General features: G+C 43.7%; 1 protein-coding gene across 4 annotated transcripts in view; it reads left to right on the top strand.

Annotated features, from left to right (window-relative positions):
• The first annotated feature begins 10556 nt into the window (after positions 1–10556).
• Positions 10557–26881, top strand: part of OLAH (oleoyl-ACP hydrolase) — a 79096-nt gene continuing 62771 nt past the window's right edge. For 2 of the 4 annotated variants that reach the window (XM_050803309.1, XM_050803311.1), the window contains exons 1-6: positions 10557–10622; positions 14050–14244; positions 16451–16581; positions 18626–18764; positions 21299–21398; positions 22490–22659. In XM_050803309.1, the coding sequence (XP_050659266.1) occupies positions 14213–14244; positions 16451–16581; positions 18626–18764; positions 21299–21398; positions 22490–22659 (572 nt within the window). In that variant the 5' untranslated portion in view covers positions 10557–10622; positions 14050–14212. Of the gene's footprint in view, positions 10623–14049; positions 14245–16450; positions 16582–18625; positions 18765–21298; positions 21399–22489; positions 22660–25200; positions 25525–26881 lie in introns of those variants that run through there. The other 2 variants (XM_050803308.1, XM_050803310.1) reach the window with 2 other exon arrangements.

The raw sequence follows: 26881 nt of genomic DNA on the forward strand, positions 1-26881 counted from the left end.
ATCCATGTAAGACATGACTTGCTTCTCTTTGCCTTCCACCATGATTGTGAGGCCTCCCCAGCCATGTGGCACTGTAAGTCCATGAAACCCTTTTCCAGTATAGATTACCCAGTCTTGGGTATGTCTTTCTTAGCAGCATGAAAATGGAGTAATGCAGAGACATTGCAGGGGAAACAGCAGGGATGTGTTAAAACTCACTGGGAGGGCATGTGGGAGAATTGATGAAATACAGGTTCCAAGAGCATGGAGCAGTCATTTGGGCTGTTAGTACCAGTATTGCCCTGAATTCTTGCAAATATATTCAGCATCTTGACTGGGAATTGCACCTCAGGCTGGGTGCGGTGGTTCACACTTGTAATAATAGCACTTTGGGAAGCTAAGGCAGGAGAACTGCTTGAAGTCAGGAATTTGAGACCAGCCTGGGCAACATAGACAGACCCTCATCTCCAAAAAGAAATTTTTAGAATTAGGCACGTGTGGTGGTGTGCACCTCTAGTCCTAGTTACTTGGGAGGCTGAGGTGGGAAGATTGCTTGAGCCTGGGAAGTTGAAGCTGCAGTGAGCTATGATAGCACCACTGTATGCCATTCTGGGTGACAGAGCAAGACTATGTCTCTCTAAAAAAAAAAAAAAAAAAAAAAAAAAAAGGAATTGCAACTCAAAGAAAAGCTAGTTTAAAAATCTCCTAGAAGATTGCATGTGTGGCTAGGTGCCATGGTTCATGCCTGTAATCCCAGCACTTTGGGAGGCCAAGGCAGGTAGATCACCGGAGGTCAGGAGTTTGAGACCAGCCTGGCCAATACGGTGAAACCCCATCTCTGCTAAAAATACAAAATTAGCTGGGTGTGGCGATGCATGCCTGTAATCCCAACTACTTGGGAGGCTGAGGCAGGATAATCACTAGAATCTGGGGGGTGGAGGTCGCGGTGAGCCGAGATCGTGCCACTGCACTACAGTTTGGGCAATAAGAGCAAAACTTTGCCTCCAAAAAAAACAAAAAAAGAGAAGATTGCACTTGTAGGTGACTTTTAAGATGCTGCACTAGCACCCTTTCCCCATGATTGTATCTTTACTCACTCTAAGCATACGGGCAGCTACTGCTAGAAAGAGGCCTGTCTGTATTTTAGCCAAGACTCCGCCGGAAGAAGGCAACATTTTAGGATCTGGCCAACAGCAAGACTGTGCAGTTGTCAGTTTGGAAGTCAAGACCCCACAGGGAGAAGTCACTGTATCCCCTAAGAAGAAGGGCATCACTTATGATGATTTGTTAAGCAAAACTGATCCTCATCTTATGAGGAACCAAAAAGGTCACCTGTGCCAAGGTAGGTATACTTCCCGCTGTCTTTAGTTCACTTTGCTTCTGAACCCCTGAACCTCACAGTCCCACAAGAGCCTGTGCTTGGGTGGTCTTTTAGAGTGGTCTCACCTCCTAAGTCTCAGACATTGAAATTTCACCTTTCCACTGCAGCCATCAAACACTTTCCCCATGACCCATTCCTTCTTTCCTATGGACTTACTCTCTGTCCCCATCGCGACTTCCCATCCTGGGGCCTCTTTTTCCCTGGAAAGTGGAGCCCTCTCCTGCTGTCTCTTTGTCACTCCCCAGTCATAATCCCATTACACCCTTTCTCTTTATGGGGTACCCTCGATTTTCCTTCCCCGTTAGTTTCTGTCCTTCCAACCTGCCAGTTCTCATGCTTGGGCCAACCCATCTGTCCACCATCTTTGTTTCTGAGCCTATACTCATTGCTACAGAAGATCAAGAAAGCTGGCTGACACCAGTGGTGAAAGATACAGATTTCAGTGACAGCTATTGGCACCTGTGGATTCAGCCTTTCCAGTTGCTCCCACTATTGACCATTCCAACTTTATCCTAATCACGAGTCATCCCATAATTGCCCAGTGATCTCTCCTACATCCCTGGGAAAAGAAGCCATCTGTGTAAACTCTAACCTCTTCTGCTTCAGCTTCAAAATATCTCTATAGCATTGCTCCTTCCTTTCTTCCTTTCCCCCCATCCTAGATGAACAAGTTTCATCATGCCTTTTTAGCGATAACCGCTACCCCGTCTTCTACTCCTATTCATGCATTTATTGTTCATTCCGCATGATAGGAATTCCTTGTTCATTCTTGCATGGTAGGAAGAAAGGATGAACAAAACCACCAAAGCCTCCACACTCAAAGAGCTTACCATCTAGCAGGATAGAACATCGGTGATTATTACAAAAATCCTCTTTCTACTCCAGGACTTTGCTCCATCTCAAAGGGATGGTCTCAAACCATCCCTTTCTCTCTTTTTAATTTTCCTAAATTCTGCCTCCCTGTTAAGCACTCTCTCCCTACCTCAACCATCAGATTACTCATCGGATCAGTTTACCTGGCCAGCTCACTCTACTCCCATGGGGCTCCCAAGGCTTCTCTGTTGAAGATAGCAAACAACGTTGGTGCTCAGCCCAAATCCCCTATTGAGTAGAGTGGGTTTGCCCCAATTTCAGCAGCAAACCCCAGAGGGGCTCCCAGGCTACTGTGCTTTTCCCACAAGCAAAGAGAAGTACCCGAAGCTTCTCTTTCCTGCATTAGAATTATCCCATTGTCACCAGCATGATAGGATACTTTCAGTTCTTGTCTTCTCTGATCTCTTAGAAGCATTCCACACCTTTTTTTTTCTTTTTTTTTGACGGAGTTTCACTCTGTGGCCCAGGCTGGAGTGCAGTGGCATGATCTCGGCTCACTGCAAACTCCACCTCCTTGGTTCAAGCGATTCTCCTGCTTCAGCCTCCTATGTAGCTGGGATTACAGGCATGCACCACACATCTGGCTCATTTGTGTATTTTTAGTAAAGACGGGGTTTCACCATGTTGGCCAGGCTGGTCTCAAACTCCTGACCTCAGGTGATCCACCCACCTCGGCCTCCCAAAGTGCTGGGATTCCAGGTGTGAGCAATCGCACCTGGCCCACACCTTTGACCCGTTGGTATCCTCCTGGCTCTTCCTGAGAGGCCCAGTTACCTCTTTGTGCTCCTACTTCCCTGGCATCCCCATCTAACTCTTCTTTCAGCTTCTCTTTTTCTGCTTGGTGTTTACATGCCAGTGATTCTCAGGACTCTAGCCTACACTCTTCACCTGCAAACCACTGACTTTCAGTGAGTTGGTCACTGAGTTTGAGGAGAGTATCCACAACTCCCGACCCTTGAATGGTACCAGGCACAGATACAACAAATACACACGGTATTTTTCTTTTTTCTTTTGAAATGGAGTTTCACTGTTTTTGCCCAGGCTGGCGTGCAATGGCACGATCTCAGCTCACTGTAACCTCCGCCTCCTGGGTTCAAGCGATTCTCCTGCCTCAGCCTCCCGAGTAGCTGGGATTACAGGCACCCACCACCATGCCCAGCTAATATTTTGTATTTTTAGTAGAGACAGGGTTTCACTATCTTAGCCAGGCTGGTCTGGAACTCCTGACCTTAGGCAATCCACCTGCCTCAGCCTTCTGAAATGCTGGGATTACAGGCATCAGCCACCACGCCCAGCCCATGAGATGTTTTAATACAGGCATGCAATGTAAAATAATATCACGGAGAATGGGGTATCCATCCTCTCAAACATTTATCCTTTGTGTTACAGACAATCAAATTATACTCTTCTAGTTATTTTAGAGCCAGCCACTGCTGGCTCAGGCAGCCTGCTTTGATTCCCTTATCTGAACCCCACCTATATCCTGCTGATTGGTCCATTTTACAGAGAGCCGATTGGTCCATTTTGACAGAGTCCTGATTGGTGCATTTACAATCCATGAGCTAGACACAGAGTGCTGTTTTACAATCCTTTAGCTAGACATAAAAGTTCTCCAAGTCCCCACTAGATTCGCTAGACACAGAGCACTGATTGGTGCATTTACAAACCTTGAGCTAGACACAGCACTGATTGGTGCATTTACAATCCTGCAGCTAGACATAAAAGTTCTCCAAATCCCCACCCGACTCAGGAGCCCAGCTGGCTTCACCTAGTGGATGCCATGCCAGGGCTGCGGGCAGAGCTGCCCACCAGTCCCGTGCTGCAAGCCCGCACTCCTCAGCCTTTGGGCGGTGGATGGGACTGGGTGCCGCGGTGCAGGGGTAGGTGCCCATCCGGGAGGCTCAGGCCTTACGGGAGCCCATGGAGAGGGCAGGGCTCAGGCATGGTGGGCTGCAGGTCCCAAGCCCTACCCCGCGGGGAGGCGGCTGAGGCCCAGCGAGAAATCGAGCATGGCGTCATCGGGCCAGCAGTGCTGGGGGACCCGGCGCACCCGCCTCAGCTGCTGACCCAGGTGCTAAGCCTCTCACTGCCCAAAGCCGGCAGTGCCTGCTGGCTACTCCAAGTGCAGGGCCTGCTGAGCCCATGCCCACCTGGCACTTGCACTGGCCCACGAGCACCACATACAGCCCCACGAGCACCACATGCAGCCCCACTTCCCACCTGCTCATCTCCCTCCGCACCTCCCGGCAAGTAGAGGGAGCTGGCTCCAGACTCAACCAGTCCAGAGAGGGGCTCCCACAGTGCAGCGGTGTGTTGAAGGGTTCCTCAAGTGCACCAAGAGCAAGTGAGTGCTGCTAGCACGTTGTCACCTCTCACCAACTCTTTGAGAGCCCAAGGTAGGTGGATCACCTGAGTTCAGAAGTTCTGGCCAACATAACAGAGGTGGAGGTTGCCATGAGCTGAGATTGCGCCACTGCACTCCAGCCTGGGTGACAAAGCAAGACTCCATCTCAAAAAACAAACAAACAAAAAAAGACTTCAGTCCCTTCTTGCTCATGCTATTGTGCTCTCTTGCCCCCTGCCTTCCTTTATGGGATCAGACGCAGCACAAAAGCCCTCACCAGATTCCAGTGCCATGCTCTTGGACTTCCCAGCCTCCAGAACCATGAGCCAAATAAATTTGTATTGTTTATACATTATCCCCTCACACATATTCTGTCATGGTGACAAACTAAGTAACAGACTAAGACAGCAGACTAAGACAGCATCTATATCTGATGATACTAAACCCACTGTAATAGGCAGAATAATTGCCCCCCAAAGATGTCCACGTCCTCATCCCTGGAACCTGTGAATATGTTACCTTGTGTGACAAAAGAAACTTTACAGATGTAATTAGGTTAAATATCTTGAGATGCAGAGATTATACTGAATTTTCAGGGTGGGTTCACTGTAATCATAAGGGTTCTCCAAAAAGGGCACTGGATGAGTCAGAGTTAGAGAAAGTTACGTGATCATGAAAGCTAATGTCTGAGTGATGAGAGGAAGGAGCCACGCTGGAGAAAGCAGAAAGCCTCTTGAATCTGGAAAGGACAGGATAACAGATTTTCTGCCTAGACTTTCCAGAAGAAACCACACCTTGTTTTTACCAAATAAGACCCGTTTCCGACTTCTGGCCTCCAGAACTATAACAGAATAAACTAATGTCATTTTCCACTACTTGGTTTGTGCTCATTTATTAAAGCAGCAGTAAGAAGGACACCTACACAGATCAGATGGGGCAAATAACTATCCTTAGTCTTGAAGTCTACATAGCTTCAGTCATGGGCTTCCATTTTTTGGCCATGAACCACATTTTGGTTATAGATAGTATCCATTCCAAGGAAGCTGGTCAGGCAGTTTCTTCCTGGAACAGTTCCCAGTAATTAGCTTGAAGGTTTTAAATGCCACTTCATCTTTCTGCAGCAAGTCCTACTTCAAAAACATGACCCTTAGCACCATCGTATGCCATATGGGGTCCCTGTGACCAGGGTTTTCCCAGTGTATGGTATGATGGGCATAGCTGGTATTTTCACATCATGCCAACCTTTCTCAGAAGACAGATAAACTTTCTTCTTGGCCCCTTTGTGGCCACCTTTTATAAAGTGCCTGTCTCCAATAACTACCGTTCATGATGTTACTGAGAGGAACAGCTACACCCACTGCCAGCTGCTTTTAGTAGATGTATTTGTGTTGTGGTGTGGGGCTCGGCTTAGTAGATGTGTTTGTGCTGTGATGTAGGACTCTGCCCACAGGTTGTGGTCCATAATGGCAACAGCCTCCCTACCAAGAAAACAGCCCAGTCCTGCTCCATACCAGATGCTGGTGCCCAGCTTCAATCATGGGTTTTCTTACTCCCAATGGTGCACACAGTTGCCAGTTTCAGACTGCAGATCGAGATAGCAACAGGGCCAGAGTGTCAAGCTTTGGTCCAAAACTAGGAATGAATGAACATTCCTGAAGAATTTCTTTTGCTCCAGGGTCAGAAACCCGTGAGTTTTCTGCCCTTAAACTGTACATGGTGACAATGTCGAGAAGCCAACAATTGCTCTTTAACCACATATTACCCAAAGATCAGTGGTTCTCAAACCTGGTTGCACACTGGACTCTAACAAGGAACTTTTTAAAAAATACAAATGTCTAGGCTCCATCCCGTTACAGTTAAACTATAATATCTGTGGGTGGGACACAGGCATTGGTTTTTATTTTTAAAAAGCAAAAGCAAAATCTCCCCCAGGTAATTTTAAATGGTTAAAAAAACAACAATCGAGATTGAAAACTATTGCCCTAGATTCCTGCTTTCTGTAGAATGATGAGCCCAAATCCAGCCATCCCCTGGCTGCCACCCGTGGGCCTAGATCCCAGGTAAGTACTTAGAACACACAAAAACATTTTTTTTTTTTGAGACTTAGTCTTGCTCTGTCGCCCAGGCTGGAGTGCAGTGACGTGATATCGGCTCACTGCAAGCTCTGCCTCCTGGGTTCACGCCATTCTCCTGCCTCAGCCTGCTGAGTAGCTGGGACTACAGGCACCTGCCACCGTGTCCAGCTAATTTTCGGTGCTTTTAGTAGAGACGGGGTTTCACCATGTTAGCCAGGATGGTCTCGATTTCCTGACCTTGTGATCTGCCCACGTCAGCCTCCCAAAGTGCTGGGATTACAGGCATGAGCCACCGGGCCTGGCCCCACACAACAAAAACATTTTCAGGCATGCCTGTGGGGAAGCTTCTGTCAAAGAGTGGCTGGGCAACTCATCTTCAGCAACATCTTATTGCCCCAATCATACATCATGAGTGCCTATGGTTGAGGTTCTTGGCTAGCACATTAAGGATAAATTGCAGTAGGACTCATCAGGTTATCTGGCTGATTTCTATAAATCAAAATGATTGAGTTTTTATTCTATGAAGATCACCAAAGTGTTGACAAATTTGAGACCTCTACTACTTTCAGCAATGCCTGAACTAGATCAGCCTCCACAGGACACAAGACTTTATGAAACTAGTGAGAAGTGACAATGTGGTAGCAGCCTTCATTCGCTCTTGGTGACTCCTTGGCCTTGGTGTCCACTCTGGCCGTGCTTGAGGAGCCCTTCAGCCCACCACTGCACTGCGGTAGCCCCTCTCTGGGCTGGCCGAGGCCAGCCGGCTCCCTCTGCTTGCAGTGAAGTGTGGAGGGGAGGCACGGGCAGGAACCAGGGTTGCACGTGGCCCTTGCGGTCCAGCAGGAGTTTTAGGTGGGCGTGGGCTCAGCAGGCCCTGCACTGGCAGTAGCCAGCTGGCAGTGAGGAGCTTAGCACCTGGGCCAGCAGCTATGGAGGGTGTCAAGAATGCGTCAGTAAGGGCCACTACATCCGACCTTCCTCAGTCCTCTTTGTGGTATAAGAGGAAAACTAGTGTTTCTGTTGCTGCATCGGTGAGCACAACTATTCCAATCAGCCATTGAGGGCCAGGAGATTGACTTCCTCCTGGACACTGGCATGGCCTTCTCAGTGATAATCTCCTGTCCTGGACGACTGTCCTCAATATCTGTTACCACGCGAGGAATCCTGGGACAGCCTGTAACCAGGTATTTCTTCAACCCTATCCAAAAGGAAGTAGCTAGAGCGGTCATTGGTCAAATTCCCAACAGCAGTTAGGGTGTCCTGTTTAGAGGGGGGATTGAGAGGTAATCAGCCCTCACTCTCAGCGCCTCCTCGGTCTCAGCACCCACTCTGGTGGCACTTGAGGAGCCCTTCAGCCTGCCACTGCACTGTGGGAGCCCCTCTCTGGGCTGGCCAAGGCCAGAGCCAGCTCCCTCTGCTTGTGGTGTGGCGTGGAGGGAGAGATGTGGGTGGGAACTGAGGCTACGCGTAGCACTCGTGGGCCAGCGTGAGTTCTGGGTGAGCACAGACTCGGCCAGCCCTGAACTCAGAGCGGCCAAGCCAGCACCACAGGCCCCAGGCAGTGAGGGACTCAGCACCAGGCCAGCAGCTGAGAAGGGTGCGCCAGGTCCCCTAGCATTGCTGGCCCACCTGCACCATGCTTGAATTCTCACAGGGCCTCAGGTGCCTCCCTGCAGGGCAGGGCTCCGGACCTGCAGCTCTCCATGCCTGAGCCCTGCCCCCCATGGACTCCCACACAGCCTGAGCCTCCCAGACAGGCACGCCCCCTGCTTCGTGGCACCCGGTCTCATCGACTGCCCAAGGGCTGAGGAGTGTGGGCATGTGGCACGGGACACAAAAGCAGGCTGCCTGAGTCAGCAGTGGCAACCCACTCGGGTCGCCTTCCACACTGTGGAAGCTTCGTTCTTTTGCTCTTTACAATAAATCTTGGTGTTGCTCACTCTTTGGGTCTACGCCACCTTCATGAGCTGTAACACTCACTGCAAAGATCTGCAGCTTCACTCCTGAAGCCAACAAGACCACAAAACCAACAGGAAGAACGAACAGCTCCAGATGTGCCACCTTTAAGAGCTGTAACACTCACTGCGAAGGTCTGCAGCTTCACTTCTGAAGTCAGCGAAGACCACGAACCCACCAGAAGGAAGCAACTGCAGACACATCTGAACATCTGAAGGAACAAACTCCGGACACACCATCTTTAAGAACCGTAACACTCACTGCAAGTGTCTACGGCTTCACTCTTGAAGTCACCGAGACCAAGAACCCACCAATTCTGGACACACTGGGATGACAGGCGTGAGCCACCACGCCCAGCCCATGAGATGTTCTAATACAGGCATGCAATGTAAAATACTGTCATGGACAATGGGGTATCCATCCTCTCAAACATTTATCCTTTGTGTTACAGACAATCCAGTTATACTCTTCTAGTTATTTTAGAATGTACAGTTAAGTTATTATTGACTACAGTCACTCTGTTGTGCTATAAAATAGCTGGACATCACACTTCCTTCCTCCCTCTCCCATGGTCTCCATATCTAAGAAATGATCAATTCCTACTGGTTTCATGGTCAAAATAGCTGAGGAACCCAAGCCACCTTTTCATCCTCAGCTCCTCCACTTTAGCACAAAGGCAGAATGCATTAGGGGTGAACAGCATAGTTTCTGGAACCAGACTACTTGGGTTTGCCCTCTGGTCTGTTCCCTAGCCACGTGTCTTTCAGTCAGTTACTTAACCTCTCTGTGCCTTAGCTTTTTTTAATCTTCAAAATGGGGGACATAATACCTTAATTATTCTTGTGAATAATGCCTACATGATTGTAAACATGAAAAGTCTTAATAGGTATTGAAAGCTTAGAAGGGTGTTTGGCCCCTAGTGTTATGTGTTTGCTAATATCATAAGGCCAGGTATCACTCTTAATCGTCTAGATCTATAAAACAGCCTCTTGTTTTTACTGTCAGTCAGTCATTCTGAAAGTCAATTCACATTTTTCCACCTTCCAGTGGATTCTCTTCTTCTTTTCTTTTTTTTTTTTTTAGACAGAATTTCGCTCTTGTCGCCCTGGAGTGCAGTGGCGCAGTCTCGGCTCACTGCAACCTCCGCCTCCTGGGTTCAAGTGATTCTCCTGCCCCAGCCTCCCCAGTAGCAGGTGACTACCACCATGCCCAGCTAATTTTTTGTAGTTTTTAGTAGAGATGAGGTTTCACTATGGTGGCCGGCTGGTCTCGAACTCTAGACCTCAGGTGATCCGCCCGCCTTAGCCTCCCAAAGTGCTGGGATTACCGGCATGAGCCACCGTGCCCCACCAGATTCTCTTCCTCTTAAGATCAAGTCCAAACTCCTCAAAAGTTTTTGCTTATAAAGTCATTCATAACCTGCCTCCTAACTACTTTCTCATTTCTTCTTTACCACTTGCTCTCCCCCGTTCTGCCTTCCAGTTATTTTTTCTTTTTCTTTTTTATTTTTTCTGAGACAGAGTCTCGCTCTTGTTGCTCAGGCTGGAGTGCAATGGCGCGATCTCAGTTCACTGCAACCTCTGCCTTTTGGGTTCAAGGGATTCTCCTGCCTGAGCCTCCCGAGTAGCTGAGGTTATAGGCATGCGCCACCACATCCAGCTAACTTTGTATTTTTAGTAGAGACAGGGTTTCTCCATGTTGGCCAGGCTGCTCTCGAACCACTGACCTCAGGTGATCCGCCCATCTAGGCCTCCCAAAGTGCTGGGATTACAGGCATGAGCCACCGCACTGGCCTTGCCTTCCAGTTTAGTTAACTTCTTTTGTTTTCCTAATAGATGGTCCATTGTGTCTCTTCTGGGGCATAGCCCACGTTGTTCTTCCTGCTTTGTTCTTTTTGTTGTTCTTTCATAATGTTCTGAGATTACCTCATTTCCTGTGTCCTCTCTTCCTGTGGCTATCCAAAGAAAGTCATCTTTCAGACTGTTTGCTCAGAGTTCATCTCAAAACCTGGCAAGTGAGTATTTTATATTTTCAATTATCTAAAAATCCTAAGAGTAATACCTTCTCAGATATGTCTCATGTACACAGCTTATAATTAGATTATCTTTTAAGCTAATCTGTGAATATTGCTTTATATCTAGAGAATTTAGTCTGTTTGTGTATTGGGGTTTAATCTGTCATCTTGTATTCTACTTTTTATTTGCTTTACCTGTTCTATGTTTCTTTCCCTTTCCTTTTCTCAGTTCTCTTGTTGATTAAATAAACATTTGTCTCTTCCAGTTTCGATGATTTACAGTCTGTTTCTGTTCTTCTAAGGGCTAGCCTGAGAAATTAAGGCATGCATATTTATACAGTCTAAACTGAGTAAAACCTCACAGATAATGTAAGGACCTTTCTTTGCCTGTTCCTGACTTTGACATTATTTTTGCCTTGTGTTTTAATTATATATATATATATTTTTTTTTTTAATTTTTTTCTTTCTTTCTTTCTTTTTTTTTTTTTGAGATAGAGTTTTGCTCTGTTGCCCAGGCTGGAGTACAATGGCACAATCTCAGCTCACTGCAACCTCCGCCTCCCGGGTTGAAACAATTCTCCTTCCTCAGCCTCCCAAATAGCTGGGATCACAGGCGCCCGCCACCACACCCAGCTAACTTTTTAATTTTAGGAGAGATGCGGTTTCACCTTGTTGACCAGGCTGGTCTCAAACTCCTGACCTCGTGATCCGCCCGCCTTCACCTCCCAAAGTGCTGGGATTAGAGGCAAGAGCCACTGCATCTGTCCCTAATTTCGTATATATTTTAAGGTCCACCAGACATTACAATTACCATTTTATATAATCAATGTTCATTTACAATAGCTCACATATTTATCACTGTCTTTTTCATTCTTCCTTGCATCTCCTATGTTCCATCTGGGATCATTTACTTTCTGCTCAAAGTATATCCTTTAACGTTTCTTTAAAAAGTGTCTCTGGCGACAAACTGAGTTTTTACTTGTCTGAAAATGTCTTCACGTTGTGCTGTTTCCTAAAAGCTGTTTCTACTGGGTATAGAATTCGAATTTGGCAGTTCTTGTCTCTTAGTACTTGAAGATATCATTCTATTGTCTTCCATGTTTTTGCATTGCTATGAGTCCATGCCCACTTCTTCTCATCTCCTGGCTCCTTTTAATAATTTTCTTCTGTGTTTCTTTGTTTTGCTGTTTCATTGTAATACATCTCTATAAAGATTGCTTTTTTGGTAATCTAGTCTGCTGGACATTTGCTGGGCATGTTTTATCTTTGGAATAGTTTTATGCATCAGTTCCACAAAAATCTAAGCCATTATCTCTGGAGTATTGTCTCTGTCCCACTCTCCCTCTTCTCTCATCTGGTACTTCAATGAAATGAAAGCATCTAGAGATTTAACCTTGAGGAGAGAGTCGCTGTTATTTTTACCGGAGGATCCCTCCAGTGTTGAAAACAAAACCCAGGACATTTTACTCAACTTGGAAAACATTTCTTGAGTCAACTTGGACAGTGGTTAAATGGTTAATCCTGCCAGGTATTAGTTGGTCACAGACCATGCCAAATCAAAAAAAAAATGATACAAAACAAGGTTTTAATATACTTCAATTAGAAAGAGTTGCAGGAATTCAATCTACTTTTATGAAAACTTTGTAATGCTTCGTAACAACTTTTAATTCTCAACACCAAAAAATTTGAATCCCAGCTCTGACTGCCTCTTTCCCTTGGAAGAACTTGCTGTCTTTTTCTGCCTTTCATATGATTGCCAAGAAGGAACTATTTCCGTGTAAATTCAGTGAAATCCTCATGAGTCATTCAGGTGATTTTTTTCTGAGAGGTGATGATGGCTCTGGCCCAGAATTACTAAGAAAAGGCTCTAAGAAACAAACAGATGGGCTCCCAACCCTCCATAAACTTTCTTCCTCTATTTAGGAACATCTTTCTGTTCCTAAAAATGCCCTCCACTACGTGATAAAAACTGGAGGCTGAGGGATTCACCTGGGCTCTCTGGAATTGTGTTGAAAGTCACAACTAAGCCTGTCAAGTTAACTGTGGCCTTAAAATGAATACTTGGGATCCAAGGAGCTCCTAGGAAGTAAGAAGATAAAGACCTTTATAAATGACAGATCTGCACTTGAGGTCAGGAGTTCGAGACCAGCCTGGCCAACATGGTGAAACCCAAGTCTCTAATAAAAATACAAAAATTAGCCAGGCATGGTGGCGGGCGCCTGTAATCCCAGCTAAGGCACAGGAATCGCCTGAACCTGAGAGGTGGAGGTTGCAGTGAGCCAAGGGAGCACCACCACACTCCATCCTGGGCAATAGTCTCAAATAAATAAATGACAGATCTGGCCGGGCGTGGTGGCTCACTCCTGTAATCCCAGCACTTTGGGAGGCCAACATGGGTGGATCACTTGAGGTCAGGAGTTTGAGACTAGCCTGGGCAACATGGCGAAACCCTGTCTCTACTAAAACTACAAGTTATCTGGGCGTGGTGGCAGGCACCTATCCCAGCTACTTGGGAGGCTGAGACAGGAGAATCACTTGAACCTTGGAGGTGGAACCTGGGAGGTGAGCCAAGATAGAGCCACTGCACTCCAACCTGGGTGACAGAGTGAGACTCTGTCTCAAAAATAAATAAATAAATAAATAAATAAATAAATAAATAACAGATCTTTCAGTATTTTTCTTCCCTTTTCTGAATATTTGAAGCTTGCAAAATGGGAAGTTTGGCACAGCAGTGAAGCCTTTTTTTTAGAATTCCTCTTTCTTGAGATTTATTTTATTTTATTTTTTGAGATGGAATCTCACTGTGTCGCCCAGGCTGGAGTGCAGTGGCACGATCTCAGCTCACTGCAACCTTCATCACCCAGGTTCAAGCCATTTCCCAGCCTCGGCCTCCCGACTAGCTGGGATTACAGTCATGTGACACATGTCCAGCTAATTTTTGTATTTTTAGTAGAGATGGGGGTTTCACCACGTTGGCCAGGCTGGTCTCGAACTCTTGACCTCGAGTACTGGGATGAGCCACCATGCCCAGCCTCTTTCTTGAGATTTAAAAGAGTACACCTTTATAAACACCTAGAAAGCTAAGACATCTCTGTTGTCAAAACAAACATCCCTCACCCTTACCCTAATTTTCTAGTATGTATGGAATATTTTCTGCTCTTTTAGGAGCAGGCTTGTTTCATGGCTAGAGTCTGGAAATGTTGCATCTTTGTCTTTCTGTATATACGTTGGCAATCCTGATAATGGAAGCGCTTCCTGCTAATTGGATATGAATGGGGTTGGGTGGGGGTGGTGACTCCTTATCTGAATAACATCAATTGTGTTGCTTCTAACCCATTTCTTCTTCTCCTTTGTCATCACCACTATCACTTTATTCTCTTCCCTGTCTTCTCCTTCCTTTGCCTCTAACCTTCTTCATTTTTAACAGAAGTTGGAGCAGTCAATAAGAGTCAGAGCCTTTAAACAGAAATCTACTCACTTTTCTGTGTGCACAAGGCTGAGCAGAGGTTCTGCCTCTCAAGAGGAACTGAGTGCTGTTGGGCATTCAACACACCGCAGAGACCAGCAATCTTGCACCCTCACCTCACAGCATGGACAGAGGAGACCAAGCTAAGAGAACCAGGTAGGTCACTCCTTGCGCCACCAGGCTCTTCCTCCATCCCAGGGGCTCCGATACCCTGCCTTTGTGCGGCTCTCTTTTTAGTTTGAAAGAGGCTTCTAGGCCAGGTGCAGTGGGTCACGACTGTAATCCCAGCACTTCGGGAGCCTGAGGCAGGTGAAACACCTGAGGTCAGGAGTTCAAGACCAGCCTGGCCAATGTGGCAAAACCCCATCTCTACTAAAAATATCAAAAATTCGCCAGGTGTGGTGGCGCACACTCAGGATGGTGGTAATCCCAGCCACTCAGGAGGCTGAGGCAGGAGAATTATTGGAACCCAGGAGGTGGAGGTTGCAGTGACATGAGATCGCACCACTGCACTCCAGCCTGCTTAACAGCGAGACTCCATCTCAAAAAAAAAAAAAAATTAGTCTTTTTTGCTTTCATCTTTAAACTAGTAATGATGAACATAAGTGCCCAAGTAAAAAGCAGGGAGTTTTTCTCCAGAAATTATCTACCCACTGCAAAAAAAGTTTTCATTTGTGCCTAGGTTCATCTAAAATCTCTCATTTTATGGGTGTTCTCAATTATTTTGTTATGAAGAACAAAGTACCCGTTACAGAACACAAGTTAACCTGAAAAGGTATCAGTTGGTGTTAGTTTCTGATGTTTGTAGAGATCAACTGAAAAAACAAGAGAGGGGTATAACAGATTTCATCATTATATTAGGGTTTAGAACCTCAAATTTGGGAATATTATATATCTTTGTAAGGAATTTAATGGTCAATTTGGAAACTTTATAGAAATCATTGAAATTGTGGCGAGCACAAATGTGTACAGATAGGATGACTTTTTCAAAAAGAACTTTTCCTATATCACCTGATTGAGTACCTGGATCTTGGAATAAAATTCCAGTGACATTATAAGTAGATTGGTTTGTTTGTTTTGAGACGGAGTTTCAGTCTGTCACCCAGGCTGGAGAGCAGTGGTGCGACCTCAGCAGTCTGCAATCCCTGCCTCCTGGGTTCAAGTAATTCTCCGGCCTCAGCCTCCCGAGTAGCTGGGATTACAGCTGCTCGCCACCACACCCAGCTAATTTTTGTATTATTATAGAGACAGGGTTTTGCCATGTTGGCCAGGCTGCTCTCGAACTCATGACCTCTGGTGATCTGCCTCCCTTGGTTTCCCAAAGTGCCAGGCTTACAGGCATGAGCCACTGAGCCCAGCCTATAAGTAAATATAAAAAGCACTGTTTATCAAACATTCAGCAGGAAGTCAAAATTATATGCTCTATAAAACTGACATATAACTTGAAAGTGGCTCTGGAGATCATGAAGACACCAAGATTGAAGGTGCCCATGAACGGTTTGGATAAAACTATTCTCCAAATTGTGAAAAAGGCAATTTCTAAATTAACATTTATGTCACTTTAAGTGTGCATATAAAATGCACTTACTGAATGTTATATATAGGTATGTGACAATTTCACCTACATCCCTAAAAGTTTATTTAATTTAGAAATTAGAGACAAGTGCTGGGTGTGGTGGCTCATGTTTGTAATCCCAGCACTTTCAGAAGCCAAAGTGGGCAGATCACCTGAGGTCGGGAGGTCGAGACCAGCCTGACCAACAGGGAGGAACTCCGTCCCTACTAAAACATAAAAAAAATTAGCTGGGTGTGGTGGCACTTGCCTGTAATTCCAGCTACTCGGGAAACAAAGTGAGACTATGTCTTTAAAAAAAAAAATTAGAGGCAAGATGTCACTCTGTCACTGAGGCTGGAATTCAGTGGTGCAGTCATAGCTCTCTGCACCATCAAACTCCTAGGCTCCAGAGATCCTCCTGCCTCTGCCTCCCACGTAGCTGGGATCATAGATGTATACCACTATGCCAACCTAACTTTTAAATTTTTTGTAGATATGAGGTCTCACTATGTTGTTCAGACTAGCTTCAAACTCTTAGTTGCAAGTGATCCTCCTGCCTTGGCCTCCCAAATTGCTGGGATTACAGGCATGAGCTACCATGCCCAGTCCTAAAAGTCTATGCATTCAAATTTTCAGCACAGACTGTTGAAACCTTTTTGCCCTTTCTTATTGGAAAAATTTGCAATCGCTTTATATTTGAACATTTTTTTTATAATTAATAAAGATTTTCATTAAAACACAGGTAATTCAGTATGGGGAACTTAATTGATATACATAATGTTACATATATTTGAATTTTCTCTCTAGGAATGAAAACGTTTTCAACTGCTTATACAAAAACCCTGAGGCAACTTTTAAGCTGATTTGCTTTCCCTGGGCAGGAGGTGGCTCCGTTCATTTTGCCAAATGGGGCCAAGATACTCATGATTCACTGGAAGGTATGTTCATTTTTAACATCATTTAAACAATTTATAAGGGCAGATGACATAAATGTATTAGAATTTGAAGTTTGGTCAAGACTTTCCTTCCTGGTAGGTAATTAATAATAAACTTTCAAGATTACGCTTCCATAGAATAACTTTTATATTTCTAAAGTAAGTTGCCTTTACTTTGTTCTTATCGTTAGCGCTAGAAGGACCTTTTAGGAGATGATATTCTAATACCACATTTGTCTTTGGTATAATTACTGATATGGTTGAACTGAATCTACCATCTTGCAATTGTTTCCAATTTGTCCCATGATATGTTCTATTTTCCCTTTTTCTGTTTTGCTTTTGAGTACAATCTAAAAGACTGCTATAAATCTAGGTGCAGTGGCTCATGCCTGTAATAGCAGCACTTTGGGAGGCTGAGGCAGGAGGATTGCTTGAGGCCAGGAGTTCAAGACCAGTCTGAGCAACACAGTGAGACCCTGTCTCTATAATAATTATTATTATTTATTTATCTATTGTTTTTGAGTCAGAGTCTTGCTCTGTCATCCAGGCTGCAGTGCAATGGCGCAGTCTTGGCTCACTGCAACCTCCAACTCTCGGGTTCAAGCAATGCTCGTGCCTCAGCCTCCTAAGTAGCTGCACTTATAGGCATGTGTCACCACACCCCTCTAATTTTTGCATTTTTAGTAGAGACGGGGTTTCACCATGTTGGCCAGACTGGTCTTGAACTCCTGACTTCAAGTGATCTGCCCACCTCGGCCTCCCAAAGTGCTGGGATTACAGGTGTGAGCCACTATGCCCGGCCAACATGCTTAATTGTGGATAGTTTCTTTTTCTATGTTTAAGTTCACTGATCTTTTCTTCTTGGTGTGTAGTCTGCTGTTAATCCTGTCTGGTGTTTTTAAAACATTTTTCATATATTTTACATTTCTACAAGTTCCATTTGGCTCTTTGAAAAATCTTTAGTTTCTGTTCTTATCATGTTCATATTTTCATTTACATTATTGAGCACATTTGTATTTAATAACTGTTTAAGGTTCTTGTCTGCTGACTCCATCGTTTGTTATTTCTTGTCTGTTTCTTATGTTTGATGCTCCCCCTGGACCTGTTATGGGTCATATCTTCCAGCTTTTTGGCATGTCTGGTGAGTTTTGATTATATGTTAGACATTGTCAGTTTTGCTTTGTTGGGTCCTGGATTTTGTTGTATTCCTTTACAGTGTGTTTGATTTTGCTCTAGCAGCAAGCGAATAAGTTATTTGGGATCAGCTTGATGTTCGATTCTGGAGATGCTTATGTTGTGTATTCATTAGGAGATGACTTGTCATTGTTTCTGTTAGGCATCCTGAAGTGCTACTAGCCCAGGATCACTTCCAGTTATTTTTGCAGCTTCACTTTCTATAAATTTGAAGTTTATTTATGTTACTTGCACTCCAGTCTACCAAAGTAACATAAATAAACTTGAAATTTGCATAAATACAAGGCTTTGATTAAAAAAATGTAAGGGCAGATTTTTTCCTCCATCCAGAGCCAAGGGAAAATCAGAAAGTTCTTCTTTTCTCCTTTGCCATTTGGAAAATAAATACTTTATTTCTAGTCTACCTTTTTCACAGAGGTTCTAGAATTTAGGATTTCTTGGCTTTGTGTAAAGGACTCAGTTCTAACTCTCAAATTTAATGCTTTCCACTGCCTTATCTCCTGACCCTCTAGGTCACCCCTGAAACCTGATGTTTTATTTTCCTGATATAGGTAATGGCTGTTGGGGTAAGCATTTCATCAGCACATGATCATCAGTGGAATTTTCAGTTCCTTTTTTTTTCTTTTTCTTCTAGGTGTTCCCTTTATCTTATTGTGAGCAGATACTTAGTCTGCTATATTTTATGCTCTTGCTTTTATTATCAGCACATTGTAAAACTTTTACCTTGCTGCACTTAAATGTTATCATTCGTTTCCTTGAAATTTTTTCCATCACGTAAATATGAGCCCTTTTATAATATCACAATATCTCATTGACTGTCTGTGACTGTTCACTTGTGATTCTCCATCTCCAGTGCATTCCTTAAGGCTTCCTGGAAGAGAAAGCCGAATTGAAGAACCTTTTGCAAATGACATCTCCCAGTTAGTTGATGAAGTTGTTCGTGCTCTGCAGCCAGTCATCCAGGACAAACCATTTGCGTTTTTTGGCCACAGGTATTTGATATCCGTTTTAAAAATTTCAGGGGAGTTCCTTCTATCTTAAGTTTGTGGTTAATGTTGTTCTTTGTGTTTTGTAAGATGCATACCTTTTTATTGGTTAGACAGCATGTTGGGTAATTATGACCATAACAACTTTTACAATTAACCAGTTTGTATGGTAAGTATACCTGTTTTTTTTCCTTTTAGGCAAATAAAGTCAACACTTGTAAAACCAAGACTTTAACAGCAGCTTACATTCTATTTATTTTTGAAATAAGAAATTATGCAAAGTATGTGTTTCTTAAGCTACATTGTGTAATTTTCAGGTTAAGTCAGAGACCCTGGGCTTCTGGCTATCTCTTTTCAGTTGTATGAGCTTGCAAAAATTTCTTAGGCTTCTGAGTTAGTTTCTTTTTCTAAAGGGTACGATAACAACAGTTCCCACTTGTGAGGCTTAAATGAATACCGATCTTAAATAAATTGGTATATAGTAAGGTCTCAATAAATTTTGGCTATTATATCTTATAAGATTAACAAATATAGTCAAGAAGAAATTAAAAAACAAAAAGTACCCATCATCCTCCTACCCGGATAAGAATGCTTTAAAATTCTGATGTGGTTGCTTAGTATTTTTACACAGTGGGGTCTGGTTTTATATATTTACTTGGTCTTTTTCACTTAAAAACAATGTATACTCACAGGATGTGAAAGAAATTTATTGCTATATTTATCTTATAGTAATATTACATTAAATATATTAAATTAAATATATTTATATTATTGCTATAAATATCTTTCACATCCTGTAAGTATACATTGCTTCCTGATTTGCTTGATTAACCTCTTTTTGTGGATATGAGGTATTTCTGTCTTTTTCTGTTATAAACAATAGTTCAGTGAACATTCTTTTCTTTTTTTGGAGACAGAATCTCACTTTGTCACCCAGACTGGGGTGCAATATCATGATCTCAGCTCATTGCAACTGACACCTCATGGGTTCAAGCAATCCTCCCACCTCAGCCTCTCAAACAGCTGGGATTACAGGCACATACCACCATACCTGGCTAATTTTTATATTTTTAATGGAGTTGGGGTTTCACCATGTTGGCCAGGTTGGTCTCAAACTGTAGACCTCAAGTGATCCACTTGCCTTGGCCTGCTAAAGTGTTGGGATTACAGGCATGAGCTACCGCACCCAGCCCAATGAACATTCTTATAGAAAATTTAGTATACATCTCCTATCACTTTTTTAGGATAAATTCTCAGAATTTACCTTAAATAATATGCACATTCTTAAAGTTCTTTTCAAGACAGGGTCTTGCTCTGTCACCCAGGCTGGAGGGCAGTGGTGCGATCATGGCTCACTGCAACCTCTGTCTCCCAGGCTCAAGTGATTCTTCCACCTCAGCCTCCCAAGTAGTTGGGACTACAGGAGCACGCCACCACGCCCTGCTAATTTCTTGTCATTGATGTTTTATAGAGATGGGGTTTCGCCATGTTGCCCAGGCTGGTCTCCAACTCCTGGGCCCAAGTGATCCACCCACTTCTGCCTCTCAAAATGTTGGGATTACAGACATGAGGAACTACATCCAGTCTGTAAAAGTTCTTGATATATATTTCCAAATTACCTGCACTTTACACTCCGTGCACAATGAACATGATGCTGAGTTTCCTGTCTTTCATAAAATATATACATACGCAATTTACAAATAAGCAACCTCTGGCAGTTTTGTCTACCAAATGTATTTACATAATATCAATAGCAGTTCACAAACATTTTCAGCCCCAGTACCCCTTTATACTTTTAAGATGCATTGAGGAACTCAAAGAGCTTTTGTTTTTATATGATATATCCGGCGATATTTATCATACTGGAGGGAAAAACTAAGAAAATTTAAAGATATTTATTAACTTATCTAAAAATAACATTAACAAACCTACTTTACATTGATATAAATAATACATTTTTATGAAAAAGATTATATTTTCCAAAAACATGTGAGAAGGTGAGAAGAGTGGCATCATTTTATACTTTTGCAAATCTGTTTAATGTCTGACATAATAGAAGGCAGATGGATTCTCATTTCTGTCTCTGCATTCAAACTGTTGCTATATCACGTTATATAGCTTCTGGAAAACTCCACTGTGTATGCATTAGACTAAAAAAGGCAAATAACATTTTAGTATTTATCCTGAAAATAGCTTTGACCTCATGGACCATCCATTAGGAACTCAGAAATTTCCAGGGGTCCCTAAACCATATTTTGAGAGCTGTGGATATACGCTATCAAAGGCATAGTGACACACATCTTTAAGGAAGAAAAGGAAATTTAAATTAATTCGAAGAGTGAATTATCTAGGCTGTCTTTGAAACACTTTTTATGCTGATATAAATCACTGAAAAGATAGACTTCTTAATCATCTCACGCTTTTCTTTTGACTATTACATGATCTTTGTTGTGTTTATGATACTGTTCCTATCGGCTTTCTGTGGATCATCATGAGTTTCGGTTAACAGTTCTTGTCATGTTTTTCTTTCCTGAATTTAGTATGGGATCCTACATTGCTTTTAGGACTGCACTACACCTAAAAGAAAACAATAAACCAGAACCACTGCATTTATTTTTGTCAAGTGCAACTCCTATACATGTAAGTAATTTCGCTTTATCCTAGGAAGGGCAGTGGAGAGCAGGGAAATGGGGATAAAAATGAAGCCATTATTTCCCTATCTGGTAAATTCTGGTCCAGTATAATGATGATGGTAGGGACACTATTAGGTTGGTGCAAAAGCAATTGAGGTTTTTGCCACTACTTTCTTTTTCTTTTCTGAGATGGAGTCTCACTCTGCTGCCCAGGCGAGAGTGCAGTGGCATGATCTTGGCTCACTGCAACCTCTGCCTCTCGGGTTCAAGCAATTCTCCTGTCTCAGCCTCCTGAGTAGCTGGGACTACAGGTGTGCGCCACCACGGCTGGCTAATTTTGTATTTTTAGTAGAGACGGGCTTTCACCATGTTGGCCAGGCTGGTCTTGAACTCTTGACATCAGGTGATCCCCCTGCCTCAGCCTCCCAAAGTGCTGGGATTACAGGTGTGAGCCACCACGCCCGTCCTGCCATTACTTTCAATGGCAAAAACCACAATTGATTTTACACCAACCTAATACTTGCTGTTGAAAAATCCCTTGAATCTCTTTCAATATCATTCTCTCTCTGTTTCCCGGAAATGCATTTCAACTGTTCCCTACTGGTACTATTCCTGGCGTCTCTGAGCTAATGCTGACCATAGTGCTTTTTCCTTCATTCTGGGTCAGCTGGGAACGTAACCAACTTTGAGCAAAGTGACTGCATCAGAACCAGGAAAGACTCCTTGAAATTTTAAAAGAGGACAGTGATGTCAAGTTCTTAGAACTACCATGGCTTTTTAAACCCGGTGCTGTTGCTCCTGCTGCTCTTCCTCCTACCTCTTTGGTCTTCCCCACTTCATCTGGAGAAAGATCCTGCCTGTCCCAGGATTCTAAATCTACAAAGCCATTTTGGTGGCATTATGATGCTGCAGTTATTACTGATGAGCCTTCTTCTCCCTGCTTTCAAAACGACATAGTTCTTTCCTGAAGCCTATAGATAAAGCAGTCTCCTTTCCAGCCTTGGTTTAATGACTTTTCCCTTAGATCAACAGTTTTCAGTTTATGAGCCAAGTGTGTTATATGAAATATCAGGCCTGTGTTGTTGTTCATGTTTCAAGTCAAAGGCCTGGCCTCGCATTCCCAAAGAAGATGAATTGTCAGAAGAACAAATTAGTCATTACCTTACGGAATTTGGAGGCACCCCCAAGGATTTTGTTGAAGACAAGGAACTTGTGCAACAATATAGTCCCATGATAAGGGCAGATCTGAGCCTTGTTAGTAGTTGCACGTAAGTAACAGAGACAAGCTTTTTTCTTTCTTTTTTTGGTACAGTTACTTGTAGAAAAACATAGATTGGCAGTACTCTGAGGTTACTTATGTGGGAAGACAAAATTCTAAGAGTTTGGTTTCATTTCCTTTGGGGCCACCTATGGTATGTATACTGGTTTAGAATGGAGTCTAGGCACAGAAATTGTATCTATGAAAGATGTCCAGCATGGCCAGGCACAGTGACCCATGCCTGTAATTCCAGCACTTTGGGACACCAAGACTGGTGGATCAATTAAGGCCAGGAGTTCAAGACAAGGCTGGTCAACATGGCAAAACCCCATCTCTACCAAAAATACAAAACTTAGCCGGACATGGTGGTGCACACCTGTAATCCTAGCTACGTGGGAGGCTTAGGCAGGAGAATCACTTGAAGCCAAGAGGCGGAGGTTGCAGTGAGCCAACATCATACCACTGCCCTCCAGCCTGGGCAGAGCGAGACTCCATCAAAAAAAAAAAAAAATGTCTAGCTTGTATTTTTCTTTAAAAAGTATATGATTAGACATGCGTATTTTATCACATAATAACATAGTAAATATTTTTTGAGTAAATTAATGCAAAAGCATTTTCATCTTCTTAGAAGGGTCAGCAGAAATAGATTGTTCGTAATTTTAAGTGTGGAGGCAAACCAGTGGGGAGAAATATTCTGGTTTTGCTTTTTTGTAAATTTTGTTCCAGAACTCATTAAGTTCTGTGAATATCTCTTCATTCCCTTGTCTCATGGGATATCTGTATAGACACTTGATTCTTCTGATAGAACTGAAGTTCTGATACTCTGTATATCCTTCCCCAATAATCTTTTTTATTCTTATTTTATTTGTTTGTTTTGACATGGAATTTCACTCTGTCACCCAGGCTGGAGTGCAGTGGTGTGATCTTGGCTCACTGCAACCTCCGTCTCCCAGGTTCAAGCGATTCTCCCGCCTCCTGAGTAGATGGAATTACAGGCACCTGCCACTACACAGAGCTAATTTTGCATTTTTAGTAGAGGCAGGTTTTCACCATCTTGGCCAGGCTGGTCTCAAACTCCTGACCTGAGGTGCTCCACCCACCTCAGCCTCCCAAAGTGTTGGGATTATAGGCGTGAGCCACTGCGCTCGGCCAGGAATACGTGTTTGAGATCTACTGCACAGCATGGTGACTACACATGTATATTTCAAAATTGCTAAGAAAGTAGATTTTACATGTGCACATCATTTTAAAAAGTTTAAGTATATGAGGTGATGGATATGTTAATTTGCTTGACTTAATCATTCCATAATGTATACTTATATCAGAATATCACATTGTACCTCACCAATTTATACAATTGTTATTTGCGAATTTAAAACAAAATTGAAAAAAAACTGAGAAGTAATCCAAATCACTATGGACATTGAATGCAATCACAGATGCAAAAGCTGGCTTTTTTTTTTTTTTTTTTTTTTTGAGTCAGAGTCTTGCTTTGTCGCCCAAACTGGAGTGCAGTGGCACAACCTCTGCCTCCCCCGTTCAAGCAATTCTCCTGCCTCAGCCTCCCGAGTAGCTGAGACTACAGGCACAGACCACCATACCCAGCTAACTTTTGTATTTTTAGTAGAGATGGGGTTTCTCCATGTTGGCCAGGATGGTCTTGATCTCCTGACCTCGTGATCCACCCGCCTTGGCCTCCCAAAGTGCTGGGATTACTGGTGTGAGCCACCGCGCCCGGCAAGCTGGCTTTTAATAATTAAGCCTTGCACAATAGTGAAACATGCCAGCTTTAAAGTCGGCTTAGCAGACTGAAACACTGTGTCTTACTATGAGAATCTGAGCAAGTTTCTTTAACAGTTTGTTTCTCATCTGTCAAAGAAGGGATAAGAATAGCAACTATTCAAGGTGGTGTGTGAGAATTAACTGCTTGGTAGAGGGGAGGGTCTGGCACACAACAAACCACGAGCTATTTTGAAAAAACAAAACACAACCAAAAAAACTCACAACCAATGAGTTTTTTCACTCCAAAGAAAGCTCCCAAACACCACAAATAAAACATTAACATACATCATTCACGGGGTCATTGCACTCATAGAATGTAGAAAATGTTGACATTCTCACCCTTTCTCCACTGAGTCAAATTGCAGCAGTTACTCACAACTTTTAACTTCCTCTCTCCAAATTTCAAAAACTCTTCCAAATCTTGCCCTTTTGCTCCTTCTCCTTTTCAATCCGTCCTCGTTATGTCCCAGCTTTTTCCAATATAAATGAAATCAGGCCTACAGAGTGTTTCCAGTTCTCTTTCCCCATCATTACCACCAAAGCTCAGAGCTAGTGGCCGAAATGGAAATTGTCAGCCGAGAAGTGCCAGAAGCTGTGACTACTTCAACTCATATAAGCTGTCCTCCTCTCTTGCTTGGGACAATTGTTACCGTTCCTTCTCTGGGATCCTGATGCCACATATACTAGGGTGTTTCATAATTGATATTGTCCCAAATCTCTTGCAAGTTCTGTTTTGTCTCCTTTTTAAAAAAGTTTCTTTGTGTTTCAGTGTGAAGAATTTCCTCTGCCTGTCTTCAAGGTCACTGACTTTCTTCAGCTGTATCAAGTCTACCGATGAGCCTGTCAAAGGACTTCTTCATTTCTGTTATTTCTACAAATTCCATTTGACCCTCTTCTGGTTTTCACCTTTCTAATGAAATTCCCCATGTGTTCATGAATGTTACCCACCTTTTCCACTAAATCTGTTGACAAATTAATCATACGTATTTTAAAGTCCCTGTATGAGAGTTCCAACATCTGGGTCTTATCTGCGTCTGATTCTTTTGACTACTTTGCCTCTTAACAATGGGTTATTTCTTGGTTTCTTGTGTGTCTGATAATAATAATAATTATTATTCTTTGAGATGGAGTTTTGCTCTTATTGCCCAGGCTCTAGTGCTATGGCAGAATCTCAGTTCACTGCAACCTCCACCTCCTGGGTTCAAGCAATTCTCCTGCCTCAGCCTCCGGAGTAGCTGGGATTACAGGCACATGCCACCACGCCCAGCTAATTTTTTGTATTCTTAGTAGATACAGGGTTTCATTGTGTTCGCCAGGCTGGTCTCGAAATCCTGACCTCAGGTGATCCACCCACCTTGGCCTCCCAAAGTGCTGGGATTACAGGCATGAGCCACCATGCCCAGTGATAATTTTATAAAATCAAAACCCGGTTATCATGCACAAAAACAGTAGAGACCGAAGGTAATGTTTTACACCTAAATTTGAGCACGCCTCTCCTTTTTGACAGGCTGTTAGGGTGGGGAGTTGAGTTAGTCTAGACTGGGCTTGAGCTGGGTAGGGTTTTGTTGTTGCTGTGATCACCTGCAGTGCACCACCAGCTCTCAAATCCTCTGGTATAATTACTATGTGTCTAGTGTGGGATGCAGTTGTTGCAGAATTTTTCTCACCGGTCCTGCCCTACCTTTGGCGTTCAATGTTCCCTGTGACTCACAGAACAGCCTCTCTTCCTCCTGTTGCCCTCCCCAGTGTAGATAGCTGTTGCTTGTTACTCAATGTATGTTAGCCTGTGGGTAACACAGGGAGTTCCTGGACATCCTAGATAGTCTGAAGCATGAGTTCTAGGTGCCCTCCACCCCGGTGCCTGGTCTCTGTGAGTGGGGCTTTCTCAGCATGCCTGCTCCTTCTCTCTTGCAAACACATTTTTGCCTTGTATTTGTGGTTGCCTTGGTGGAAGATTCCTGCCCCGTCCTACAAGCAGCAGAACTCTGCTTGGTTTTGGTGTAGAATTGTTTCCCATCCCTTCCTCAGGGGTCAGGGCTTATGTTTTTATCCTCCCCCGCCACAGCCACAGGGCTTTGCCTGCACCATGGGGGTGAGAGAGTTTCATGCTCCTCCTCCAGCAGCTTAAGGCTTCTGCTTACAATGAGAGCAGACCTGGTCAGGTGGCAGTCTAGTGCCAGTCCAATTGCCACAGAAAATTAACTGCACTGTGGAGGTGTCTCTCTAGCCTCTTGCCTCACTCCTAATTTTTCTCGTCAACTCCTAGTGAAGGCCCATGAAAAAGAGGCTGCATGGTTGGGCACGGTGGCTCATACCTGGAATCCCAGCACTTTCAGAGGCCGAGGCGCGTGGATCACTTGAGATCAGGAGTTCGCGACCAGCCTGGTCAACATGGTGAAACCATGTCTCTACTAAAAATACAAAATTAGCTGGGTATGGTGGCAGACACC

This window comes from Macaca thibetana, chromosome 9, assembly GCF_024542745.1.
Source record: "Macaca thibetana thibetana isolate TM-01 chromosome 9, ASM2454274v1, whole genome shotgun sequence".
Taxonomy (NCBI): Eukaryota; Metazoa; Chordata; class Mammalia; order Primates; family Cercopithecidae; genus Macaca; species Macaca thibetana.